This window comes from Mesoplodon densirostris, chromosome 7 (assembly GCF_025265405.1).
Source record: "Mesoplodon densirostris isolate mMesDen1 chromosome 7, mMesDen1 primary haplotype, whole genome shotgun sequence".
NCBI classification, from domain to species: Eukaryota; Metazoa; Chordata; class Mammalia; order Artiodactyla; family Ziphiidae; genus Mesoplodon; species Mesoplodon densirostris.
This window is the reverse complement of record NC_082667.1, coordinates 113,712,915-113,729,487: the sequence shown is the minus strand read 5'-3', so window position 1 is coordinate 113,729,487 and position 16,573 is coordinate 113,712,915. Positions and strand designations below refer to the sequence as shown.

The 16,573-nt window shown below is 49.3% G+C and overlaps 1 protein-coding gene across 1 annotated transcript in view; it reads right to left on the bottom strand.

Moving 5' to 3' along the window:
- Nucleotides 1–16,573, bottom strand: part of GRIK4 (glutamate ionotropic receptor kainate type subunit 4) — a 311,029-nt gene that overhangs the window by 138,102 nt on the left and 156,354 nt on the right. Inside the window, exons 4-5 of the mRNA XM_060103224.1 lie at nt 16,172–16,337; nt 3,758–3,936 (exon numbers count right to left, since the gene is read on the bottom strand). Of these exons, the coding sequence (XP_059959207.1) occupies nt 3,758–3,936; nt 16,172–16,337 (345 nt within the window). The remainder of the gene's footprint in view (nt 1–3,757; nt 3,937–16,171; nt 16,338–16,573) is intronic.

The following is a 16,573-nucleotide window of genomic DNA, read 5'->3' as shown; positions in this document are numbered from 1 at the left end:
CAGAAGATCACACATCTCATAGATGGAAAAGGTGAAATTAAAGCCAGGCAGCCTAATACTCCCCTTGGAGGGCTATGATATTGATGGAACTACTGACACATTCTCTTAGGGGCCGAGGCATAGATAGGAGAGAGTCTGTGGGTTGTAGGCAGTTCCGGAATTAACTCCACCCCTAGCGGGATGAGAGTGAGTGAGTCTCATAAGTGTATTGAATCTGCAGTAATGTTGGAAACAAGTGAATCATCTGCAAACTTCGGTCCTTTATTTGCAGTGAGGAACAAGTTGCCTGGGACATGCCCTTGGTCACAGCGCATCAGCAAGTCTCAGCCCACGGTTGAGAGCTGTGACTTCAGAAGGGCCTCTTTTTGTCTGATCTTTGTAGCCATCATAAATACCCCTAAGCAACCTTCCCTGTCGGCGTGCCTGGCTTGGAGTGTGACAGGTGCTATAGACGCTGACAAGGAGATCACGGAAATAATGAGACCAGCTGTCCCCAGGGCCCTCGTCCCTCCTGACCGTCGGTTAGATCTGCATCATGTAGCCCACAGCCCTGGGCCCCTGGGAAACTGTTTTTGTCATGACTACTGAGGTGCATGGGGGGAAAAAACAAGGCCAGGAATGATTAAATTTTCCCCTTACATCGTGTTGATCCCCCAAGGAACGCCAATAACTTTGTGAGCATTCTCACAGGAACCTTCACAGGCTCCTTGAAGGAGAGGCCAGGGTAATTATATCACTGCCATTCCAATGGGAAACAAATGCCTGGGGCGAGATTACATGGGGGGGTCCTGATAGAGCCCAAGGACCCTGACGGGAGGCTCTTCCTTCTTCTAGCAAAGCTACATTGCCTCCTCCACTTCCAAGAAAATGGTGGGGCACGATGCTCACCTCCATCCCTTCCCTCCCCCACCGCTGTCTGTATAATAATGCCCTTGCCTCTCACCACTGCCTAGGCCAGCGAGAGCCCTCGGGGTTACAGGGATGGGCTGGGGGCAGGGGGCTGGGAGAGGGCACCGTCAGATGGTTAAAACCCACTTTGTGAAATCTGCTGTCCTAAAAATAAGAGACAAGAGATCCTTGGTTTTTAAGACCTGAATTCTGAGTAAACATGGAGTTCGTTGCCAGAACAGCCGCTCAATAAAGTAGGGGATTACTCTGGAAATCTTCCTGAAATTAAGAGGCAGCGCAGCGCTACCTAGCTCGGGGGCCAGGCTCAGGAGCGCACACTGGGACTCCCAGAAGCTCTGTACGTTCTCTGGTCACGCTGCTTCCCACACCGAGTTCATCCTCCCAGAGGCCCCTCAAGGCCGGGCGGTAGCCCCGTGAAAGAGGAGTCTGGAGCTCCAGGGAAACATGCGGACTGAGTCCAGGAGGGATGCAGGGCCGGCCTGCTGGGGCTGCTAGGAAGTCAAATGGGAACAAGGTTTCCCGAAACCTCGCTGGTCACTGATGGATTTGGTTCCAAGGTCACAAGGGCTGAGTCTGACAGGTGGCCTCAGGAAAGCGTGCACCCAGCAGAACCATTTGCTAATAATGATCATTACAAGGGCATTTCCTTCAAATGCACAGCCATAAAAAAAATTAAAGGCGTTTTTAATGAAAATACCCAGTATTGGCAAGGGTGCTATAAGACACCTATATGCTGCTGGTGGGAGTGTAAATCCTTACAGCCTTTCTAAAAGGCAATCTGGCAAATCATATCAAAATCCTGAAAAGCATGCATACCTTTAACTCAGTAATTCCACTCCTAGAAATTTATGCTCAGAAAATATTCATGAATTTGCATAAAGACTTATGTACAAAGATGTGCATCCCAGCATTATTTATTATAGCAAAGATTGAAAACAATCTGTATCTCCAACAATAAAGGATGGTTAAATAAATTATGGTACATCCATGTGATAGGAAATGATGCAGCCATTAAAATATTTGTAGAAAAATATGCAATGACATGAGAAAAATACTTGGCATATTATTAAGTAAAAAAAAAACCATCAGTTTTCCAAAAAGTGTGTGCCGTGTGATAATAATTTTGGAAAAGGAAAAAAATGTGTCTGTAAAGGCAGAAAGGCTAGACATCAAAATTTAATAGTGGCTCTCTCTGGGGATGGAATTGTGAATGATGCTTATTTTTTTCTGTGTGCTTTTCTGTACTTTCCTAAATTTCAACAATGAAATACACATATTAAAGAGAGGGGGGAGGCAACTGCATATGCTGGGAGCGATGGAATATTCCTGGGCAAGGGCTGAGCCTAAAAGACTTCCACCGGGGGCTCGTCCAGGTAGGAACCAGCTACCGTAGGTTCCGACCCGTCCCTGGCAAGGGGACTGAGGGAAATCTATCTCACTCCCTACTCCCCACCTTCCTGAGGACTCCTCAGCCTTTATCTCTTGTGCCCTGAAACTTAGAGGAGCTTTTCTGTCTTTGATGACTTCCTCGATCATAGCTCCGGACATAAGAGAAGAAAGAGAAAGAGAAAAATTCTGTGTCTGAGTGTGTGAGTTGGGTATACCCACACAGACAGACGTGGGTTTGGAGCTGTGGAAAATTACTATAGCAACAGGCAGAAGGGACAGCCCGCAGTACTCAGAGAACTCATTCTAATCTCTTATTAATTCTGAGACAAAACTAGCTGGGGTGGGGAGGTTAGGAGACAGCGAGGGAAGGAGAGGAAGAGAGAATCATCGCGTGTCTGCCGGCCTCCTCGTGGCTCGGCAGAGGTTAATGAGGAACCTCACTTCCCCACTGGAAGATGGCAGGTTGCGCTTAAATGTGCAATTAAAATGGTATTAGAAGAGGCCAATGTGCCTGGAGAGGCTGGGGGAGTTGCCAGAGCCATGGCGGAGCCTGGAAGGAGGGTTTACTCTTTCTGGGGCTGCTTGCCTAGCCGAGCCACCAGCCCAGCAAGTGGAGCCAGTGATTCCAAGGATGCCCAGCAGTTTGCAGCTTTGCAGCTGTTTGTCCAGAGTGGACCCCCCAGGCATTGACTTCTCTCTCTCTCTCTCCATTTCCATGTGTATATGTTGATTCAGGGGCTAGCACCCTGCCCCTCTGTGTCCCCGGGGGGTAGAAGAAATGGGCTGATTTGCTGTTAAGAGAACCAATGCCAGCTTTGTTCTGCTCCCCACAGGGCCGGGCCTTGGACAAAGCTGCTCATCTCGCAGAGTCTCAGTTTCTTCATCTGCCGAGGGAAGATATCACGCCCACCTCACGTGGTCATGGAGAGGATCACACTGAGAAATTACATGACAGCACTTGGTGAACTATGGTACACGTGTAAGGATGACACACAGGCCTGGTATTCAAGCATGTGACTGCCCTGGTTGTCAAAATATGGAGCTGCTTCTACTCTTTTTGGCAAATAGCCTCTGTCTCAAGTCCCCAAGTGGCCCACGCCACCACCCTAGCCCCTGCTAGGAAGCCCTGGACCACAGAGCCCCTGGCAGGTCTAGGCTCGGCCAGTGTTTCAGCTGGTGGCTGCCCTGTTGCACCATGAGTTCCATGTTTCTATGACATTGCCATCACCCTGCTTTCTCCTTTTAGCTCCCAGGAGCCGTCCATTGAAACTGAAGCACACAGAGGTTTGTCAGGGTCAGAAGTCCAGCCCCGGGCTCCTTCAGCCTCGGCCCAGGAGGAAGCCCCAGGCAGGAAGGGAGCAGAATGCCAGCTCAGAAGGAGGGGGAGGGGGAGGGGGAGGGGGAGGGGGAGGGGGAGGATGCTCGGCGCCCACCAGCACCCGCCCGGCCCAGCACCCACCTTCAGGAGGATGGTGTGGGACATGGAGGCGTTGGCATGGATGATGATGGTGGCTGTCTTGTCATCCCGGATCTCCTTGAGGAGTGGGGTGGGGTCCCTAGTGTCATCCAGCATCCGGACCGAGAGGGTGTCCTTGGAGATCAGGAATTGCCGGAGCAGCTTCTCGAGGTTTAAAAGGCCTGCAGGGGAAGAGAGGACAAAGCCCCTGAGGGTCCACGGCGCTGCCTCGGGAGACACGGGAGCCAAAGCAGGACAAGCGAAGACTCGGGCCGGAGTCAGGGTCGCGGGGCTGCCCCCTGTTGGTTAAGCAGCCACATCCTAACCTGAGCAAATCTCTTAACCTCTGGGGCATCCTGTCACGCCATCTCAAATGAAAAGAACCCTGCTCAGCGCCCAGGGCCTCCCCCCCAACCCCCGACTCCCTGGGGAACGCTCTTTTAAAGCAGAGAATGAGGCTCCCTTGAGTCGGACAAGAGAATCCCCATTCCTTCTCACGGCCCTGGGGGCAGCGCTGCCCAGCAGCCAAGACCTGTGTTCAGAGACCCACCAGGGCTGGGTTTCTTTCCCTAACTTGGCCACTTGCTCACTGGGTGACCTCATGTGGCTGGGTCTCTTGACCTCAGTTGCTCATCTGAGAAATGAGAATACAGGCAGACCTCGGAGATATTGCGCGTTTGGTTCCATGGCACCGCCATAAAGCAAGTCACAAGAATTTTTTGGTTTCCCGGTGGATATAAAAGTTATGCTTACACTATACTGTAGTCTGTTAAATGTGCAATAACATTATGTCTAAAAAAAGCAAGGTACATACCTTAACTTAAGAATATTTTATTGCTTAAGAAGGCTAACCATCATCTGAGCCCTCAGTGGGTCGTAATCTTTTTGCAAGAGTAACATCAAAGATCACCAATCACATCACAAATACAATGATAACGAAAAAGTTTGAAATAGGGTGAGAATTATCAAAATGTGACATAGAGACACGTAGTGAGCAAATGTTGCTGGAAAAATGGCACCGATAGACTCGCCTGAGGCAGGGTTGCCACAGACCTTCAATGTGTAAAAAAGCAGTAACCGCGAAGCGCAGCAAAACGACGTGTGCCTGTAATATCAGCCGCCAGAGCTCAGGGCCGTGGAGATTAAATGAAGTAACACGCCAGGTGCTTAGGCCAGAACCTCGCACATGGTGAACCCTCATAAATGTTACATCCAGCCTTTATTTCCGTGGTGGAGGTCGGGGAGCAATTCCCTCAAGGTCACAAGGCCCAGAAAACAGGTCTAGCGAAACCCTTTGAACTCCTCAGAGCACCATGGCTGCACTGAGACAAGGTATTATTTTGATTATGAAAGACCAGGCCTTGAATTGCATTCCAGCGGGCAACCACGTGGGACCAGAACAAAACAGAAAACTGGGATTGTGCGCTAAAGACTCTCCCCCTCCCTCGCTATTTGCCGTCTAGCATACGGGAGGAGAGATTCCAGAAGGATGTCACCCAGACACAAAGGTCTTAATCCTGCTTTGTCTCTGAAAAGGCAGGCCAGGAGGAGGGTGTGTGGTTGGGTGGGGGGCCTCCTGAGAAGACGGCAGTCTCAGTTCCAGTGGAAAGAGACCTGTGGGCATTTGCTCTCAAAAGCCAATCAATGATAAGAGTCACATTTATTGAATTCTTATTGTGTTCCAGGTAATGGGCTAAACATTTTAATGGCTCATCTCATTTAAGTCCTCCCAAGGATCCTATATTCAAATCCCACAGCACAGAGGCAAACAGCAGGCAGGAGAGGAATAACTCTCCCAGACACAGTCTGCACACACTGAGGATGGCCCGGGAAGGGTTGCTTTCTAACCAAAGATCCCAGTGCTCTGGTGTCTGTACTGGTTAAAGGAATATTAAATGCAGAGAGGTCATGAATATGACCCTCCCTGTTCAGGTCACGCCCCCTCCTGACCCTTGAGAACCAAAAGGTAAGATGGGGGGCATCTGAAGAGCATTCGTAGCACCTCCCTCGTTTTGTAGAGAGACGACAGGATGTGCCCAGGAACACAGCTGCGACCACAATCCCCATCTTCTCGTCTCCATCCAACCCTCTTCCCCTGAGACAGACTGCCTCTTAGTATAAAATGCAGCAGGAAGCATCAGGCACAGAATCCAGGTAGGCCTGGAGACGTGCGTCTCTGGGCTTTGGCGGGGAAGCCTTGGTGTGCTGTGTTAACAAGGAAAAGGGCGCAGGGTAGAGCCCACGGGCCTGGCAGGATGGAGACTGGAGCTCCGGAAGGTGGGGTCAACCCCTAACTCCCGTCCCCCGGGTCCTGAGAAGGTGGTCCCTGGAGCTGGAGGCTGCGTCAGGGAGCAGGGAGCCCCCGGAGGGCCTGCTATTCACAAAGAGGCTTCAGAAACCCGGGCCCTGCAAGCCCAGCATCGGGTTGGCCTTTCCTTCCTTCCCAAACAGGCCTCGATAGAGGCTTGTACAGACCCCCTGCTGCTATCGGTGCCCCTCCCAGCCCCTCACCACCGGCTTCCATCCAGAGTGGCGCTGATGCTGCCAGGGCACTTCCTGCCAACCCAGATGCAGAAGATCTGGATTCAAGCTCAGGGTCAACCCTCGCTGGCTGTGTGACCTTGAGAACCATCTAACCTTTTCAAGGCTCCATTCTTCATCTGTAAAATGGGCATAACAGGTGAGAATTCACTGAGATCCTATGTGAAAGCACACTTGGAACTCGCATGCGTAGAATCAGTGTTACTTCTTTTGTGTCTATTCATCCCCACAAGAACCCAAAGGTCAGGAATGGTGACTCAGTGAGGCAGAAGGAAGAGGGAGGAAGGTACCCGTCTGTTCATCCAGCACTCACTGTCCTAAGGGCCTGGCACCTGGCCAATAGGACACCAGCAGAGAAGATGGGTCAGGTACAGACCCTGCCCTCAGGAGCTTAGAGGCCAGGAACCTGTAGCTAAGTCTATAGCAAAGTTCAAATCATATCCCCACTACCATATATAAAATAGACAACTAATAAGGACCTGCTGTATAGCTCAGGGAACTCTACTCAATACTCTGTAATGGCCTATACAGGAAAAGAATCTAAAAAAGAGTGGATATATGTATAACTGATTCACTTTGCTATACACCTGAAACTAACACAACATTGTAAATCAACTATACTCCAATAAAAATTAAAAAAAAAAACAACCTAAATGATATCCCTATTTTGTTTGGTGGCCTGAAAATCTGGTTGCCTACGAAAAGAAGAAAATATCTAGGAATAAACCTACCTAAGGAGACAAAAGACCTGTATGCAGAAAATTATAAGACACTGATGAAAGAAATTAAAGATGATACAAATAGATGGAGAGATGTACCATGTTCTTGGATTGGAAGAATCAACATTGTGAAAATGACTCTACTACCCAAAGCAATCTACAGATTCAATGCAATCCCTATCAAACTACCACTGGCATTTTTCACAGAAATAGAACAAAAAATTTCACAATTTGTATGGAAACACAAAAGACCCCGAATAGCCAAAGCAATCTTGAGAACGAAAAATGGAGCTGGAGGAATCAGGCTCCCTGACTTCAGACTATACTACAAAGCTACAGTAATCAAGACAGTATGGTACTGGCACAAAAACAGAAAGATAGATCAATGGAACAGGATAGAAAGCTCAGAGATAAACCCACGCACATATGGTCACCTTATCTTTGATAAAGGAGGCAGGAATTTACAGTGGAGAAAGGACAGTCTCTTCAATAAGTGGTGCTGGGAAAACTGGACAGGGACATGTAAAAGTATGAGATTAGATCACTCCCTAACACCATACACAAAAATAAGCTCAAAATGGATTAAAGACCTAAATGTAAGGCCAGACACTATCAAACTCTTAGAGGAAAACATAGGCAGAACACTCTATGACATAAATCACAGCAAGATCCTTTTTGACTCACCTCCTAGAGAAATGGAAATAAAGACAAAAATAAAAACATGGGACCTAATGAAACTTAAAAGCTTTTGCACAGCAAAGGAAACCATGAACAAGACCAAAAGACAACCCTCAGAATGGGAGAAAATATTTGCAAATGAAGCAACTGACAAAGGATTAATCTCCAAAATTTATAAGCAGCTCATGCAGCTCAATAACAAAAAAAAACAAACAACCTAATCCAAAAATGGGCAGAAGACCTAAATAGACATTTCTCCACAGAAGATATACAGACTGCCAACAAACACATGAAAGAATGCTCAACATCTTTAATCATTAGAGAAATGCAAATCAAAACTACAATGAGATATCATCTCACACCAGTCAGAATGGCCATCATCAAAAAATCTAGAAACAATAAATGCTGGAGAGGGTGTGGAAAAAAGGGAACACTCTTACACTGCTGGTGGGAATGTGAATTGGTACAGCCACTATGGAGAACGGTATGGAGGTTCCTTAAAAAACTACAAATAGAACTACCATATGACCCAGCAATCCCACTACTGGGCATATATCCTGAGAAAACCATAATTCAAAAAGAGTCATGTACCAAAATGTTCATAGCAGCCCTATTTACAATAGCCCGGAGGTGGAAACAACCTAAGTGTCCATCATCGGATGAATGGGTAAAGAAGATGTGGCACATATATACAATGGAATATTACTCAGCCATAAAACGAAACGAAATTGAGCTATCTGTAATGAGGTGGATGGACCTAGAGTCTGTCATACAGAGTGAAGTAAGTCAGAAAGAGAAAGACAAATACTGTATGCTGACACATATATATGGAATTTAAGAAAAAAAATGTCATGAAGAACCTAGGAGTAAGACAGGAATTAAGACACAGACCTACTAGAGAATGGACTTGAAGATATGGGGAGGGGGAAGGGTAAGCTGTGACAAAGCGAAAGAGCGGCATGGACATATATACACTACCAAATGTAAGGTAGATAGCTAGTGGGAAGCAGCCGCATAGCACAGGGAGATCAGCTCGGTGCTTTGTGACCGCCTGGAGGGGTGGGATGGGGAGGGTGGGAGGGAGACACAAAAGGGAGGGGATATGGGAACATATGTATATGTATAACTGATTAAATTTGTTATAAAGCAGAAAAAAAATAAAATTAAACTTAACTGGTAAAAAAAAAAAAAAATCTGGTTGCCTTTGGGGCAGCTCCATGGTGTCCTATCTGTAAAATAGAGAGAATATTCACATCTTCTCAGAGATGATGGGAAAAGCAAAATCCCACTTGGACAAAGGTCTGAGCACCCGATCCAAAGGACAAGGAGGTCGGGGAGGCCTCAGAGCTGGAGCTGCTGAGGTCTTGGCCATCTCCTTGGCTCAAGGAATGGTCTGCCAGGGCATGCTCTAAGGGAGCAGCTGGAGGTATGAGTAACGGAGGAATGGTGGGTGTGAACCCCCATAGGGCCTGGAATGCAGCAGGGAGAATCTTTGGAGCCTGACTGGGAGAGAGGCCAAATCCCCTGCGATCCTTCAGATGGGCAATGAAATTCAGTGGGAGAAGACAAAAGCCTGCGGATTGACAGTACAATTACACACAGAATGGAGCAGCCTGGCAAAGGCAGCCCAGGGACCCTTCATCCCTTTAAAGTTGGCAGGTGCACTGAGCTCCCGGGTAAAAGAGCCCCAACGTGTCAGGGAAACTGAGGACCCTGTTCTAATTGATGCCCACGTGCCCCACCCCCCGCTCCCCCTTGGGGTGCTCTGCTGCCTTTTAAACAAGGAAGCAGCATCCCTTCCCCTTCTCATCCAACACTGTTTGCAGGGAGGCAGGGAAGGCCCAGGGGAGGGCAGGGGAGGAGGGCAGCGAGTCCCTGGGAAGTCCGCAACCGCCCCCAGGATCTCCTACCCAGTCACCCCCTTTCCCAGGCTGCAATGCACCTGAAGTAACAGAAAGAGCGCCAGGTGGGCCGTGAAGCCCGGCTCCTGCACCGCCCGTAGGTTAGCTAGTGTGAGCCATTCTCTCTGCCCCTCCATGTCCTCATCTGTGAGATAAGGGTCATGACTACCTTACAGGGGGAGTCAGGGGATGGCAAGTCAGCAGAACGGCATCTGTCACCCAGAAGGCGCCTCCCCAATCTGGCTTCCATCCATCCCCCCTCCCCCACTCACTCACACACCAACGGTCCTTCACCCCATCTCCTCCCCCAAACCCTCTCTCCGATCTCCAGCCCCCACCCACTTCTCTCTTCTCCCAACTCACACAGGATTTATTATCCAATTCACAGACTACAGCCCTTGGTTATAAACCATATGAAACATTTGATAGCATATGCTTATGCATATATGCATGTGTTACGATAGATAACATGGACTGTAATTATTTCAGTGTTGGGCAGGGCTCCTACTCCAAACTCCTCGGCTCATCCCCACTGTGAGGTAGGGTGCATGGTGCTCGCTGGTGGACTGAACACAGACCGCTGGGGATAGAGAGAGACTCTGCATCCTAACAGATCAGGGGAGCAGCACTGCCAGGTGGGAACAGACACCACGTCACTTGAGGAGCCACTGAAGGAAGTGGGTGCCTGCTCTGAGGAAGAGGGGAAGGGCTGTCATAAGACAGATTGGCTCTTGAGTTGTAGTCAAGGGCTAACCCCAGAAATAATGAATGGATGGAAGTCGCAGGGGGACACACTTAGCTATCATAAGGAAGAAGCTCTGTTGGATCCATCTAAAGAGGCAGTGGGCTGCATCAGGAGGGAGCGAGTCCCCCATTGCTGGAGGTAGTCAAGGAAAGACTGAAGCCCCAGTTGAGCATGGTTGTAGAGGGAATGAAACCAGGGGTTGGAAAGTTGAACTACAAAAATGTTGATGTCTTTCCAGCCCAGAGAGTCTTTATGAATCAGAAAAGAATCCTTTTTTTTAAATTCTAGGTAGCGGAAAGCATCTGCAGAAGAGGAAAAGTGGTTTAGTTACGTAAAGAAGATCAGAGTTTCTCAGTGCAGTTTGGCATTTTCCAATTGCCGTTCTCCTCACCTCTATCTGTTTCATGGAACTAAGGGATTTGCCAAAGGCAGCTGCCACCAGAGGGGTTAAAAGCTGCTCTCTCCCTGCTTCCCCTCCACCTCCACCCTGACCCTCCTCTCCTGAGGGACCCTTGGCCCAGCAGCGAGTCTGCCTGCCGAGGCCAAGGCTGAGCGGGACCTGGGCAACCTATTAGTCTTGCTCAGTATGCAATGGGATGGATCGATGTGAAACCCAGTAGGCTGGCTGTTCTAGGAAGAAGGAGGGAGACTGGCTTCTGGGACTGGGACCCAGGGGCCAGGTGGGGCGGGGAGGAAAAGGACGGTGAGGCTGAGAAAGGCACAGCAGGGGTTACACGGGTCTGCAGGACAAGGACACAAACGCCTAAGGGATGGGTCTGCAGGGGACACAGAGGACCTGTGCATCAAAAATTAAGAATAAATAATCATGTCAACGGGCATCCCTCCTCTCCACTGGCTGATTCCCTGGGCTGCAAGCTTTGATTCTGGAAAATGTTAATATTCCCAGCAGGGGCGACACTTTAAAATCTTGTGGGAGGCAGCTGATGGAATACCGACCAGAGGATTATGGTGAGGATTTAGGGAGACGATATGAGTTCACCACCACGCACCGTGCCCTAAACCTGGTACATCTCCGGTCCCCTCCCCCTGCCAGGTGCAAGTGCCTCGGGTGTACGGTTTTCACGTCCTGTTTTTCCAAGGAGCAGATTCTGATGGACAGAGAGGGATGAGGGTCCGAGGTGTTGTCAGTGGGGCAGGGGCACGGAACAAATTCAAATGCTTGAACGACGTACGTATTTCCCCTGCTTCTTGGTTTTGTCCCATCCCACACCTGGGCTTGGCCCTGAGAAAGGGCAGAAAGAGCCAGACCACGGGAGCCAGAGGAGGAGACAGAGAGGGGATGGAGGAGGAGGCTGAGACTTCTCAGTCCCAGGAGGACCACCTGCTGCCTTGCTCGGCCATGGAGGCTGCCCCCTTCTCTGACGGCAAGGATGGGCGTGGGGAGAACCCGCCCTCTGTGCTCCCCTCGGCCTCTCCACTTCAGGGTGTTTGTTGGTTTATTAATGACTGGGGCCCAGGAGGCATCCCTGCCCTGAGAACTGCCTTCAGTGTTTCCTAAGCTTCTTCACATACTGTTGATTTAACCCTACCAGTGCCCTGGAAGCAGGTATTATCATTATTCCTGGGTAGAGACCAAATCACTGCAGCAGGAGAGACGCTGGGACCGATCACAGAACTAACTGGCCAAGGTCCAAGCCCAGGTTTCTGACTCCAAGTTCTGGCCTCTGATTCACCACTTGAGGTGCCTGGGAAGGCCTCAGTCCCCCCATAAAATAGGAAAAATGGTCCCTCACTCTGTCTCTTCCACTGTGTTTGGAGATGCAGGGGGAGGAGGTAACAAGAACCATGTGACCTTGAAAATGGACTTAATCTCTCTTTTCTTCATGCATATGATAAAAATGTCTATAGAGCCCATCTTATATGGTTAATGTGAGGTTTAAATGGGATAATTTCAAGCCCTTAGCAGAGTGTTTGTTATATAGTAAGTGTTCCGTAAGTGGTTAATTTGTATCACTGTAAGCAAAAGGCCTCTCACAGTGCCTCCTGGTGGGGGGGGTGGCACTAGAAAGGCCAATTACTGCCCCCCTCGTCCCCCAGCTACTCACACGGGACTCTGGGTATCATTCCCGACACACCAGTCCTCCACCCGCTACTGCCACAACCAGGGTTGCAGGATAAAGTAACAGTAATTAAATGTGTATTACATTCTGGGCCCAGATACCTTCCACCCTATCACCCTGAGAGGCATTATTATCCCCACTTTACATGGGAGGGAACTAAAGCTCAGAGAGGTAGAGTGACCTGCTTCACATCACACAACTCATGAGTGGTGGAGCAGCTTGGTTTGCCTGCAAAGACGGTTCCCATTTTACTGAACCAGCCTGTGTTTCTTTTCAGCCGCACTTCCTCCCCAGGAGACCAGAGTCTCTCCTCTCCAACATCTGGACCGAGTTTAGCCAACACAGGGATGTTACAAGGATAGAGCAGAACTCCGGTCACACCACTGCAGGTCCTGACCTGGCCTTGTTTAAAAGGGATTCCAGGAAGGAAAGAGAGTTAAAACCATGTGTGCTGTGTGTTCCCTAGGTGTGGACGCTGTCATACACTGTGTGTCGTCCTATTTTATCCCCTCGACCACCCTGAGAGGGAGGAAGCCTCATCCCCATTTTATAGATGAGACAACAGAGGCTAGCAAGTGCCTAAGTCACTTTGCCAAGATCACATAGGTAGCACATAAACGGCAGAGGGTGTAGGGGCTCAGGACTTGTAGCCACAAAAAAAAGGACATTAAAATACTTAGAAACACCAAAGCAAGCCTGAAAAAAAAGTTGATTTGAACTATGTACACTGATACCAGGAAAATACATGGCATATTATACTTGTGACCACGAAGAGTGAAAGGCTCTGGGTCCAGCTGAGTGTCTCAAAAGGAAACTCTGTGGCAGGGCTCACCAAAGGGGCCTTGGGGACAGTAGTGGGGAACCCTAACTTTCCTAGGAGTCCCCTAACAGCAAACTGCCCCCCTCCCCAGGCTCCGCGGGGTTGACCAGATGGCCGTGCCCGGGCTCTTCACTTCTCCTCCCCCAGCCTCACTAGAACTAGGTACTTGCAGAGACGTTCTAACTTTTTCCCCCCATTAAAGAAAAATAATGTAATCCACAGTACAACTCTACTTGGTCCAAAACCTGCTTATTGAAAATCTACTTTGGGGAAGAAGGAGAGTACATGGCATGATTCCCCAGGGAATGATCTCTGTTATGCTTCATTTTGACAGCAGGAAAACAGAATTAGATTTCCTGTTCCTAATTCGACTTGCAGTGTCTCTTGGCCCTGCATTAATAAGGAAGATGGAAGAGTGTCTCCTCCCAAGCTCTGAGCTGCATTTCCCTTCAGTCCCTCATTTCTTCAGCCTTTGATTAGATTTTGAATCCTCTTTGCCCTTGAACTTCTCCTGCTGTGCCCCACCTTCCCTCCCCCGAGTAGGTGGGGCCAGAATCACTCAGCAGCCTCCATAGATGAGTCCTCCGAGCAGCACTGTGTGGTTGATGGGTGTCCCTGGGATGTGGACCGGCCTCTCTAGCACTTGGGCAGGCTCATCCTCTCCAGAACTTTGTGCTCAGCCATCCCGCACCCCACTCAACGCAGCAAGGGGACACACTGTTCCAGGGAGATCTCTGCCCTTCAAAGGACACTGTGCCTGCTGGGTAGAGCCCACCCTGAGCTGCTCCTCTGAGTCTGCTGGTGCAGTCCAGGAGGGTGGGAGGGGCCTCGGAGGAGGAAGCCCTGGCTCATAGTCGGAAGACCGGAGTTAAGAGTCTTGGTTTTGTCATGTACCAGCTTTGTGACCTTAAGTCAAGTCACTTAACAGCTCCAAGACTCTTTGCTCAGCTCAGAATGACTGGGAAAGAGGCAGGCAGAGTGGGAAGACATAAGTGAAAGTGCTTTGCAATCTGCAAGGAACTGTTAGAATGTCGGAGAATGCCAATTCCAGTGGAAATAGCCCTGGGCTAGGAGGCAACAGTATCTAGCATGGTACTTGGCACACAGCAGGTGTCTAACAAACATCTGAACAACTTACTTCCCAAAGCCCAGTAAGAGCTGAAGCAGAGGAAACAGGGCTCAGCTTCAAAGCAAGAGGGACTGTGGCTAGACACAAGAAAGAACTTCCTGTCAGGTTGGTGAGACGCTGTACCCAGCACAGATGAGGACTGCAGGACAATCTTTGCCCGGGCATATTTACAGCCTGTCCTCTGTCTCTCAACATTCTCACTGGGTGCCTGGGGTGTGCCAGTTCAGTCCTGCCTGAGTGGGCTTGTGGCAGAAATTTCCGGGGGACAATCCTTGATTCTGTTACACCTTTCAATGCTGCGAGGATGCTACACGAGGAGGGCCACCTGGTGGAATGCAACATATCCCAGCTGTGTTCCATCAAATACTAGCCTCCTGTGAGCTTTTAGATCAGCATCCTTTTGGGGGCATATGATCAAACCTAGTTGGAAGATGCTGAGGTAAATAGTTGTTTTGACCACAGGACAACTCAGAGTGTCCATGCTAATGTGTGCTGAAAATCTCCACGAGGGAGAGATAGAACGAAGTGTTATCTAAACATTTCTCTCTTTCTTTAGCCACAAAATGCTTCGTCCACAAAACCCTTATCATCTAAAACAATGCTGTCCAATAGCACTTTCTGTGAAGACAGAAATGTTCTATACCTGTACTGTCCACACGTGGCTATTGAGCACTTGACGTGTGGCTAGAGAGACTGAGGAACTGGATTATAAATTGTATTAAACTTTAAGATGGGGAATTCCAACATTTCCAAACCCACTGGGTTGTTGTAACAATTAAATAAGGTATACAAAAAGCATACATAGTTGGGACTCAGCTACTTTGTTTCTTGGGTAGCACAGAGCAAATAATCACGTTGTGTTGAATAAATGAATGCAGGTACAAGTGGAGTCAGTAAGGTGCAGAGGTCCCGTAAAGAAGATGGTTCTGACTCTTGGCAGGGAGGGAACGTTTGTTTCCAGATGCTGTAGGGATTCCAGGATGGAGGAGGGACTTACACTACACAGCAGTTCTGAGGAGCCATAGAGAAGAGCCTGCTGGAGATGGAGAACCTCTTCCAGTGCAGCCCACCCAGCCCCGCAGGGGAAGACCTGCATGGGTGAGCCACACTGGACACAGACGCCTGCATCTTGGGCTCCGGGCCCCAGTGGTAGCCAGTAGCCAGCACCTGTCTGACTGTGTGTGGTGCACAGCTGTCACCGGGAGCACACAGATGCACAGATTTGCTGGAATGTGCTGGCTTAAATTAGCTAAATCTCATACACACTAAATGTATGTCTCAAATTGAGAGTCAGAGAAAATGCATTTCTAAAACCTGCATTTGCAAAAAAAAAAAAAAAAAAAGCTTTATCGGGAGTTGACCTTGGACCTTGTTCCATCAGAAAAATCTATTCTCCGAGGAAAGAAGCTCTTCAACCCATCAAGTACAAATGCATCCAATTTTATATTTCCCCCTCTCTCCTTAACAATGAGGCTGAAAATGTGGGAACTGCGTTTGCAGATCCCAAAAGGCTTGGTGGTCGGCCAGTCTCCCTGTAACTAAGGTCCTCTCTGATCCGCGCCTGCACAGGGAGTTCTGGCAAAGGGTGCTCCTGGACTGCTCTCTCTCTTTCACCTACACACACGGACAAACAGCCAAGGACACTTAGGAATCCTCGAACCCTCTGGTTGTCGATCCCACGATTGGAAGGAGCCCGCCCCTTCTTGGCATATCATCTGCAGCGGGGGTGGGGGGGGCAAATCAATCAGGTTGAAATCAACAAGATCTGACCATCTGGGGTGGAGCCAGCCTGGGGAAACTTACATTCTGCTTTGGCACAGATGAGGCAGGCGGTGGTGCAATTGAAGAAGTTCAGGATCCCAGCTACAGCCACGCTGATGTCAGTGCTGCTGGGGTGGAGGTTCAGGGTTGTGAATCTCTGGAACTGGAACTTGATAAACTCCTCCGGAGCCACTTTGAAATGAGGGACCTGGGCGGAGGAGCAAAAGTGGGCAGCAGGGAAGATCCGGAACCAGCGAGACAAAAAGAAAAGAGGGATGAGTGAGACAAAGCTGCAGAGGGTGGCTTCTTTTGTAAAAGACCTCTGCCTGGCAAGAGAAGGAACTTGCAAGACTCGGGGCACCCACTCCACAGGAGGAAGATGACGTGGCATCCAGGACAATGCTTGAGACCCAGGATGGGAAACCCTTCAGCCGGGGACCTGGA